Raw genomic sequence first — 10,777 nt, forward strand, 5'->3', positions numbered from 1 at the left:
TTATTTTTTTTCCTTTGAAATTAATATGAATAAGGACTGGGATTAAGAAAATCTATTCTGAGTAAAGCTCTTTTCTGTTTTTCTCTTTTTCTTTTTTACTTTATTTGTAATATTAGTATTGTTTGTATTCATTTTACATGAGCTAGAGGGAGATAGAACTAATAGTTTATTGCTGATAACATAGGGGTGCTTATGTTTGTTTTTTGATTTTATACCCTGTATTTAGCTCTGGGAAGTCGGGGGGGGAGGAGGGAATGGGGGGAAGGGATAGGGAGGGTTGGGTGGGGGAGGGGGAGGGGGGATTAAAGTCAAAATGTATTGTAAAACTTTTTAAATAAAAAAAAAGTATAGCAAATTAAAATTAAACTTAAATTGTAAGGCATATATATTTATAATGATTACCATCCTGTCACACCTTTCTTGATTTGCATACACTAACTAAGGAACATTTGAGGAAAAAAACGATCTCATCTCTCATACACCGGATTTCCCATGAATATGTATTCATCTCCTATATAGAGAAGGAGGAAAAGGGAGGGAGTGGAGGGATCTCTTAGTAATGGGCAAATGTAGCTGAGATAATGGAGTTAATTAGAAGGTGGTTTGCTTATAGTTCATAAATCACAGATTAGGCTTGCAATTCTTGTGGTTCACATGTTACAGAATTTCCACTGGGTTGCAATATTTTTGCCTTATTTTGTCTGGCATTTTGGCATCAGGTAGTTTCATTGGCTGATTCTTTTTTAATTGGCTTCACTATTTTATTGGCTTCATTATTGCATTTTTGTGCCTTGTTTTAATCTATATGTGTGTGTGAGAGAGAGAGAGAACATTTTATATTTTTTAATACATAACCAACTTGGACACAAATATATCCTGTAAATAAAAGTAGATTATAAGCATTTGTTTGGGGAATTAGAGAAGATGAGCTGAAGCTGTAGCCAGGAGTAGGCAACCTCGGCTCTTTTATGACTCATGGACTTCAACTTCTAGAATTCCTGAGCATATGCTGACTCAGGAATTCTGGGAGTTGAAGTCCATGAGTCATAAAAGAGCCGAGGTTGCCTACCCCTGCTAGACCAACATGATTCCTTGTCTATCTGTTCCCTCCCTGCTGTGATGCTGTTCTCTTGCTGTTTCCTATCTGTTCAGAGAAGGTCTGTTCATTTCCAGGTATTTCAAAACTCTCCAAACTCATGCGACTGAGTGCCAACAATAATCATCTCACCAGCCTGGAGAGAAATGTCTTCAATAATCTGTCGCACCTCCATTACCTCTCTCTTGAAAATAACCGTATCACATCATTAGGAGGTTTACAAAAGGCCTATGCACTCATTGAACTCTACATAAGCAACAACTATGTGTCTTCAAACCAAGAAATATATCAATTAAAGGTAACATTTGTTTGTTGAAGATGTTGAACTTTTACTTGTAAACAAAAAATCTTACTAAGTTAAGCTTATTCGTATCTGGCATCCTACAAATGCAATAAAATGCAAAATTAGGAATGAAGAATTAGAAAATATAGCCTCAATTCATCTAAGAGTGCATTAGAGTACGGAAGGCCGATACTGCCTAAAAATGGAACTGTGAACTAAGGAAAATAAAGTCTTGTGAGTTGAGCAGTTATTTAACAAATAACACTTCATTAGAAATGAGGTTAATATAGCATACTTGCTTCAAAGTCCAAAGCCACTCTAACCTAATTCTTATTGAGTTACAAGGAGGCTTTTTTTTTCTTTTCCATCTACTTTTTCCCTTAATATTTTCCCTTTTGCATTTTTTACCTATTAACCAAGAAGAAGAAGAAAAAAAGAAGACATCAATTCCAGTTCTCTGTAGAGGTGTGTTGGCAAAATATTTGGATACAACAGTTCCAAAATTTTTCCCAATATACTTCAGTAGTCATTTCTTAATCTTTTTAAATTATTATCAAAGCACTAATAGTGGATGGCTGCAATGATTTCCATTGTAATAAAAATATGGTAATAAACCAGATCTGTAGAGAAAGTATTCTGATCAGAATTCAATGTTTTTGCTAGCAATGGAGATTGTTCCCTAAGTAAACAGCTTTGCTCTGTGTAGATGCCAAGGAAATATTAACCATTTCTACTAAAAACAAAATTTCCTTAAAACATTTTGAGGCATAACATGTATAAAAATCCCAAATAAACTCTTCCATATAAATTATTTTACCATAAACAGTAATCTTTATTACATTTTATGTTTTATAATCCACCTCAAAACCATTATCGTAGGATCTTCCCTTTTCTTTAATTTAACATTTGATTTTGAGTTAATTTATTTGCTTCCTAGGGGCTAAATAGTCTGGCTATACTGGACTTTTATGGAAATCTGATTGTTTGGAAGCAAGAAAATTACCGCCTTTTTGTCATTTTTCATATTCCTTCTCTGAAAGCCTTGGATGGTGTTGCTGTGGTAAGTTTCAAATGCCTAATTTGTAAGGGAAAGACAAAGGGGAGAATGAGAAGAGAGAGAGAGAGAGAGAGAGAAATGGACAGACATGAATGAGTGTGTGTGTGTGTGTGTGTGTGTGTGTGTGTGTGTGTGTGTATATATATATATATATATATATATATATATATATATATATATATATATATATATATATATATATATATATATATATATATATATATATATATATCCTCCTACAATAATAACAACTGTAATAACTTACAATTTTCTGGTCCCAATTGTGGTTGTAAATTGATTGTACATAAATTTGTATATCTTGGTAGACTGTTTAGTAAAAATGGGAAAACAGAGCAGTTAAGATATACAAACACTGGCAAAAAGGTTGAGTGAGTAATATGTTAAAAAGAATGAATATTTGTTGAAATAAACAAAATCATTATTTCTACCCAGGTTGTTTCATGGAAATGAGACTAGGGATCTCTGGAGAAACAGTATAGAATAGTAAATTAAACAGAATGGGAAGTACTTATGATAAATAAGATGAGATAGAGTCATGAGTGAATAAATGCTGAATAAAGCTGGTTTCAATACAAAAATGAATGACCAGAAAGTAGAAGGTACAGTATGTTGAGGTGGTACAATCAAATAAAATGAGCATGATTGAAGTGCATAATGAACAAATGAAGGAATACTGAATAGGTCCACAGGAGAAGGAAGACCAAGAAACAAATGGTTGAATGGAGTTGTTAAAATTCTGAAAAAAAGACAGGGGAGAAGAATCAGCCTATGACTGTTTATATGAATATAATGGAAGTCAGAACAGACAAAAACCATAGAGAATTATGTGAGTAATGTTCATCTCAGGTTTTGAAGAACATCTCCTTAACTCCATTATTCAAACCATTAATAAAAACCTTGAACAGCACAAAGCCTAAGACAGAGAGCCTAGTGGCATGGTATCCCAATAAATATTTCCCTCCACCTGAAGGGAAGCCATTAATCATCATTCCTTGGGGTAGTCATTCAGCCATATTTAATACTACATATATTTTCAGCTTACATTTTTAAATGCCGTTAATATAGGAAGCAACTGAAGTAGAAAATGCGAAAGATCAGTTTGGTGGCAAACTTAATGCTGATATGGTGGCAGAAAGACTGGGCCATTCAAACTTCAGCAAAATGCAAGAATTAAACTGGACAGCCTCTCTGATCAGGTGAATTGCTTTCAGATATTAAAGTGGAAATAGCTGTATGGTGATTCATCTTTCTGTACCATCAGTTCCTATTTTAAATTAATTTGATGTTTAATTATTGCATTTGTACCCTGCTATCCTACAAGAAACTAAGGAAGCATAGATGGTTATCTTCTCTTCCTGACACCTTTTTAACCTGTGAGGTAGATTAGACTGAGAAATAGGGATGTGTCTCAGTCATATATTAAGATGGGGCTGAGATGTGAACTGAGTTTAAAAAGCACCTTACTGCTAATACTTATTAAAAATTATTTGTGCAACAGTTCCTGAAAGTTCCCAGGAAAACATTTCCATTAATCAGTTGCTCTAGTCTAGGTTGTGTTTTATTTTTTAGAAGAAAAATGGACAAACGAGTTGAATCCTTACTCTTCCTCTTTTCTTGATCCCTTGATACTGCTGCCTAAATTCACATTTGCACAAAGCAGCAGAATCATTATAAATAAATACCCAGGGTGCTGTGAAATGTATCGGGGCTTGGAGTATTTTCTATGAGCTGTAGTTTCCTTGAAGCCAGGTCTGCTCTAAATTCTCTGGAGGAGTTTGAAAGTATTGAAAGTTAGAAAGTATTCTATTTGCACCATCGAAGATTACTAGCAAGGCATCAATGGGGAATTAGCTCCCTCTGCTGTGCTAATATTTGATGCAATCAATATTTAATACTGGGGTCTTCAAACTTGGCCCTTTTATGACTTGTGGACTTCAACTCCCTGAATTCCTCAGCCAGGTACGCTGGCTGAGGAATTCTGGGAGTTGAAGTCCACAAGTCATAAAAGGACCAAGTTTGAAGACCCCTGATTTAATAGATGTATGGACATAGAAAGCTGCTCTGTGACATACAGCATCAGTTCATTGGTCCATTTAACTTAGTGTTCTTGCCAGCAAAGCTTGGGAACCTATGGAAAATCTTTTTCCATTCATGTAGTTGTGCGGATGTGGAATTGGGTAATCAGAACTATAGGGATCTTTAGGAAATACTGGACTTCAAAGCAAAATCATTTTCTTGCTATGCATTGAAAACCTATTTCCTGATGGTTAGAACAATTAATCAGAAATTGTGGGTGCTCCAACACTGGACGTTTTTAAGAAGAGATTGGGCAGCCGTTAGCTTGAAATGATATAGGGTTTCCTGCTTGAGCAGGAGGTTTGACTAGAAGACCTCCAAGGTCCCTTCCAACTCTGTTATTCTGTTTCCTATTTAAAAATTGCCACCCACATCCTACTTCAGAAGAAGAAATTATCATAGATGCTCAGAATACAGACTTTGCATGAAGGAGATTCTAAAATCTCCAGATGTGCAACAGTACTAATGTGATCTGCTTGGGACCTTCAGCATTCCTATCAATCAAGTTAGACAAATCTAGATTGGATAAGCAAATAACTACAATGGCAGAAGGTGTTTCCTATAATCCTAGTGCATTAGATCTACAAAGAAGGAAATAAAAAGTTTATACATGTGTTCCTCTAAAGTCTGCATCAGAAAAAAATGTTTAATTTACCACCTCTTTCCCCTAAATGCCCTTTTTGTCTGACTCAGAATGGTGGATCTTGTGCCAGCAGACCAGTTTAAAAATATCACTAGTGTGAATTTACAGAACAATAATCTTACCTCTTTCAGTGGTTTGATCTTCCTACCCAACGTTAAGGTGAGTTTCCTATCATGTGTAATAGATATTCTTACAGTACTGATCCTGAGATATGTTAGGGCTACTTCATACCAATGTCACAATGATTATTTCTTCATATAGCTTATTTATTACCTCATTTATTGATTTTCAGCAATATTGCCTATCAAAAATATTTACAATTAAATGATACAAAAATACTGGGAATACATGGAAATATTCTTAGTATTTGTTTCAGGCTTCCTCTAGAGAGAAGGGAGAGGACACTGCAGATAGACTCAGGAACAAGCCATTGTCTGAATTGTCAGTATGCATGCACCATCCATTCAGTTCTTTGTACAGTTTTTTGATCCTAGCTATGTTAGGACGCTGAGCTTGTCAATCAGAAGGTCGGCAGTTTGGCGGGTCGAATCCCGAGTGCCGCGTAACAGAGTGAGCGCCTGTTACTCGTCCCAGCTTCTGCCAACCTAACAGTTCGAAAGCACGTAAAAATGCAAGTAGAAAAATAGGGACCACTATGGTGGGAAGGTAACAGCATTCCGTGCGCCTTTGGCATCTAGTCATGCCGGCCACATGACCACGGAGACGTCCTCGGACAAGCGCTGGCTCTTCAGCTTTGAAATGGAGATGAGCACCGGCCCCTAGAGTTGGAAACGACTAGCACGCATGTGCGGGGGAACCTTTACCTTTACCTTATGAGAGACATCCTTTAGATGTGCATGAATTTAATATCACTAAACTGTGTCAGGGCATGCACAGTCTTATTGCACTAGATAACCCAGGAGTAAACACAATAAACAGTGGTCTATATTACATGATGGTTTATCTTACACTGTCTACAATACCAGGAACAATATACATATACGTGTTAATACAGCAGTCTCCAAAACACAGCAGTTACAGCAGGAAACAGAAGATAGAGCACATATCTGTGGAGCTGGCTCTTAAAGGCACATAGACCCTGCTGAGTCATTCCCATCATTACATCATACATCCTACATTACATCAGCTGGTTAGCTTCTAAATCATTACCTTGACACTCTTCCCATTTAAAGCTAAACAGCTGTTAACTCAAATGCTTGGGTGGTTCTTTCACTACTGGCAATGATGAACAGCAGGCCATTTTTAATCCAAATATGCCTTCCTGAGAGTCTCTCTACATCTTTGGAAGGCTTTTACTTGAGCAGATTGTTTATAATCATAGAATTGTGAATTGTCATGAGTTTCTTTCTCTGCAACTCTAGACAGACAGACAAACAGACAGATAACATTTCTAGACAAATAATGACCCAAAGGGTCTAGACAAATAATGACCCAAAGGGTCATTATTTCAGGGATATTTCCTTACCAGATTTCTTAATGCCTTCAACAATGGCAGAGTTTCTAATGTACTTTAAAAGTTCTTAAAAATTTAGAGAGATATTCAGAAATGTTTCTGTCTTGAAACTAACCCTGGTTGAACTGTATAGCACAGTCAAACTTCAGAAGCTGAGCACAGGAAATGTTTTGTGACATTTTATATTAAGTCATAAATGCTTTTTTCTCTCTAACATCTAAACCAGACTGAGAAATTTCAAACTGAACTCTAAACATCACAGTAATTAACTTCAGAAGTTGTGGGTGCTCCATCACTGGAGGCTTTTAAGAAAAGACTGAACAGCCAGTCTGGAATGGTCTAGGGCAGGGGTAGGCAACCTCGGCTCTTTTATGACTCATGGACTTCAACTCTCAGAATTCCTGAGTCAGCACAGCTGACTTGTATTGTATGGTTTTAATTGCCCTGTAAACCGCCCTGAGTCCTACGGGAATAGGGCGGTATAGAAGTCAAAATAATAAATAAATAATAAATATATATATATATTGGAAAAAGAACTTGAAAAATAAAATACAATATACCGGTAGTCTTATTATTGTTTCTCTGAACTACAAATAGGCCATAGATGTGCACAATTAATTTTATTGATTTTCTGTCCTTCTATAGTGAAAATAGAATGCTTTAACTTTTGAGTTAAAGGAGCTCCCTTACCAGCAGCATTCACAGGACCATCCCTTATTCTCTTCAGCAATAAAACTCTCCAATCACTTAACTAGTCCTTCAGGCTTTGTAGAAAAGGAGATGTGATAGTCCAAACTCTGTATGATGGAGATACATTACTACAAGCTGATTTTTATCTGTTACACAGATACTCTGGCAGGGGTGTGTTTGTGTCATTTCTGTCATTATAAAACATAACACTGATCATCCTGAGATGGATTCTAAAACTAAATTCTATAAAGATTGTAAAGGGTTTTGTTATCTGAACATTAAAACTTATCAGGTTTCCCAAGGCAGTAATAAACTAGGCTAAAACTCCCAAAAGAAATTTAAGGCACAATGGCTAAGAACTACAACTTTATTCTAATTTTAGAACAATAGACATTATAAATAATTAGCAGTCACTAAATGAGCTCAAGGCTACTAGAGAATTCATATACCCACCTATATCAACGGAGTGTTCTCTTTTCCCATATCTTCCCTTGTGTAATGAAATTGTTGCATTTTCTTACACATGCTAGTTAGTTACTTTTGCATGTTTATATTTGTTCTAGGAGGACCCTTTGTCTTCTCTCCCTAGCATTCTTTAGATGAGGTAGAATCAACTGCTCTTCCCAGCTAGCATGTTACCGGTAATTGGGCAAGGGTGTTTTTAAAGCAACCACTGCGTGTTTAATCAGGGCAGAAATATAAGTCATCATTATTATCTTTTGTACTCTCCACATACAGTAGTTAATTGTTAGCCCTACTGCTTATTATCTAAACTGAGTAGAATTAATTCCATTTTTCATGCAGGTTCTCTGCCTCAATTACAATCACATTGAGTCCATTCTCCCAAGACAAAAGCCTTCCAATCACTTAACAAACAGACAGTTGCTACATCAGAAAGTGATGTCCAGTGGATATGGACAGCAAGGGGCTTCAAAAAGCAGCAGGTACCCAGTCTTAATATCAGTAATAAAAAGAAGAGGCAGTTACTTGGAGAGAAGTGAACTCTAAGTGGAACTAGTCTCCAAGTAAAGCATTTTCCCTCTAGGGTCAAGTCTGGGAGAAAAACCATGTTGTGCGTTTGTAACAGGAAATTGCTGAGCATAGAATTGGTTAAGTGGTCGCCCATGAACACTTCTTCAATCTCATATACATCTTGAGTAATATTTTGCAGTTTACCTTATATATTTCCTCAAATGAGGTCTACTCTAGGTAATGCATAGGCCAAATAGTTTTGAGCTCAAAAAACTTGCCATTAATTGAAGCAGTCTGTTTTGAATAAGAAATGGCTTTTCAAACTCAGAATGGGGTGTTTCAAATTCAAGCCACCTAAGTAAAATTTGAAAATGGCTAATTGACTTAAAATGTTCATGGTTGGCAGGATGCCACAATTGTTGGCTTGACAGTCCAGTACTATGTCTCATTAATTTCTTTTTGAATTAAGCTTGTAAGCCGCCCTGAGTCTTCGGAGAAGGGCGGGATATAAATGGAATTAAAATAAATAAATAAATAAATACTGAACAATGTTTAATGTATTCCTTAATGTTTAAACAAAGCATTAAGTAGATTCTTACTTGAGAGGAATAAATGTAATATTCCAAGCCAGTATTTAGTTCATTGCTATGTGGATCTCATCTACAGCAAAGAAGCATTTGCTGTGATTTCTGATTTATTTATATTTATCTGCAATTCATTTGCCTGAAAAAAAAATAAGCCTGGAAAATTGTTGCTATCTGTAGATATTTGAATATGTTTTTTGGTCAATGATCTGTTGGTGAAATGGGAAGAAGTTGTAGTAGTAGTAGTAGTAGCAGTAGTAGTAGCGATTTTATTTGTTATTTAGCATGTGATTATAATTACAGTGGGTGCAATACAAATATAAGATCATACAATATTATATAACCTGTTGCAGGACATTACACTATCACAATAAAAAATGAAACTAAAATACCCATCACATATAATAACTTCAGCATCTGCACATTCAATTATTTTTTTAAGAAGAAACAATTTATTCAGGGTCCTAAGGAAAACAGTTTTACTCTTATGACCAAGAATAATTGGAGAAGGAATGACCTCGAGGGCAGGAGGAAGAGCTGCTATCAAGACAACCATCAGATAAAAAAAGAACTGAATGCAGGGCAGGAATGTAACCTGATTAAATTTCTCAGACAAGACTTTCCCCGCTTCTCATGAAGATAAAGGGGTTTGTATGCATTCAAAATTGCAAGGTTCTGTTACTATAACTTTACAGAAATAGTACTGACATACATAACATTGGATTCCTAATTTGATCTACCTTGAAGGGCTGACATAACTCAGTGGTCATTGATTCCAAAGAGCCAAGCTAGGTAAGAAAAGACTCTTAATTGTGATATGGCTATTCTAGTTAACTACTGTAGGAAAACCAACTGACTCTGGCCCAGTACTCAAATCAGTCATGGTAGCTTATTGCAGGACTCATTGCTGGTCTTTCCATTTATTGCATGTGCTAATATCCAGGACATCATAAGTCAACTACAGCTTTTATACTGGCATCTTTCAGAAATATTCAGCCAGTGTGAGACTGAAAAAAAGGCAGGAGTGAAATGGAGAAAGTCCAGAACATATGGCTGGAGATATTGCCAGCATATTGCTAAGAGATCATCAACATAAACCTTTTACAAAACTTAAAAAGTAATTTATAGCTATTCCCATTTTCTTTTCCATTTCCTTATGGAAAAAAATGGATTTCCATGTCATTGCTTAAAGTTCATGTTTAGATTGCTGCCTGGTTTCCAACTATATAACTGGATGTACTTTCCCATATAACATTTTGAAAAGCCTAGCATAGGTCCTGAAAATGTTTACCAAATTGTATTTCCACATTCAGTTTTTACTAAGCTATTCTTTCTGACTCAAACCCTGTTTTTATTTTAGGGATGCAGGAGTCACTGAAAGCTTGCCTCCAATAATGGAGAGTTTAGAAGTTCTCCATTTGGGCTATAATGGAATTACAAATTTGGTCTTGTTACAGATTAGTAGGCTAAAGAATCTGAAGTTTTTGTTTTTACAGGGTAAGTAACAATAGCAGTTAGTTCAATATCATTATCATGTATCTGTAGTTTCCTTTTGCAGCAAAGTTAAATAATGATAGGGCGGTGCATTGAGTAGGATATCCTGAAAAAGACCGTGGCTGCCTGGTACTTTAAAGAAGAACATTATGCACTGCAACAGTATATTTCAAATACCAAAAGAAAATGTGATCCCCAATAGTAATCCCTAAAGAGGATCACCATTAGAGCAAATAATTAATTACATGATTTATAGGCACCATATCATAAAGCCTGCATTACTAATCCAGATAATGTGTTTCATCAGGTAAGTTCCTTTATGATGCTATTATGCATAATGTCATAAACAGGTTGGATAGGAAAAAAGCCTCTATCACCCCACTTTCT

General features: G+C 35.8%; 1 protein-coding gene across 1 annotated transcript in view; it reads left to right on the top strand.

Annotated features, from left to right (window-relative positions):
• LRRC9 (leucine rich repeat containing 9) overlaps positions 1-10,777 on the top strand; it is a gene marked incomplete at both ends in the record, with an annotated part of 58,075 nt that overhangs the window by 34,332 nt on the left and 12,966 nt on the right. The window contains 6 exons of the mRNA XM_081314559.1: positions 1,174-1,394; positions 2,317-2,439; positions 3,523-3,653; positions 5,227-5,335; positions 8,145-8,284; positions 10,257-10,393. Of these exons, the coding sequence (XP_081170685.1) occupies positions 1,174-1,394; positions 2,317-2,439; positions 3,523-3,653; positions 5,227-5,335; positions 8,145-8,284; positions 10,257-10,393 (861 nt within the window). The remainder of the gene's footprint in view (positions 1-1,173; positions 1,395-2,316; positions 2,440-3,522; positions 3,654-5,226; positions 5,336-8,144; positions 8,285-10,256; positions 10,394-10,777) is intronic.

Source organism: Vipera berus (assembly GCF_964194415.1).
Source record: "Vipera berus genome assembly, chromosome: 1".
NCBI lineage: Eukaryota > Metazoa > Chordata > Lepidosauria > Squamata > Viperidae > Vipera > Vipera berus.